General features: G+C 35.3%; 1 protein-coding gene across 12 annotated transcripts in view; it reads right to left on the bottom strand.

Moving 5' to 3' along the window:
• Window positions 1-365, bottom strand: part of LOC108752104 (triple functional domain protein) — a 29,490-nt gene that overhangs the window by 24,214 nt on the left and 4,911 nt on the right. For 10 of the 12 annotated variants that reach the window (XM_018492724.1, XM_018492722.1, XM_018492726.1 and 7 more), the window contains one exon: window positions 165-260. The exons of the other annotated variants lie outside the window; for them this stretch is intronic. In XM_018492724.1, coding sequence (XP_018348226.1) covers window positions 165-260 — 96 coding nt within the window. The remainder of the gene's footprint in view (window positions 1-164; window positions 261-365) is intronic. 12 annotated transcript variants of the gene reach the window in all.

Raw genomic sequence — 365 nt, forward strand, 5'->3', positions numbered from 1 at the left:
TGCAAAGATATAAGGGGTGGCAGTCACATTAGATAAAACTATATCCTATATACAAATTAAACTTTGTGTTCTTAAAAAATTAAATATACAAAAACACAATCACGAGGAAGGTTTTAACAAAAAAGAAAAATAATAATTTTTCCTTTAAACACGAATTAACGTACATGTTTTCTGGCGACATAGTCAATTCCTTGTGGTTGATTACAGACTTGCACAAGATGATCCAGTTGGTAAAGAAGCTTCTTACTGGTACTATGCACCTAAATAAGAATTTTATCCAATCCCACTTAAGAAACACATACACACACACACACGCACGCGCGCGTACGTGTGTGTGTGTGTGTGTGTGTGTGTGTGTGTGTGTG

This window comes from Trachymyrmex septentrionalis, unplaced genomic scaffold, assembly GCF_001594115.1.
Source record: "Trachymyrmex septentrionalis isolate Tsep2-gDNA-1 unplaced genomic scaffold, Tsep1.0 scaffold54, whole genome shotgun sequence".
NCBI lineage: Eukaryota > Metazoa > Arthropoda > Insecta > Hymenoptera > Formicidae > Trachymyrmex > Trachymyrmex septentrionalis.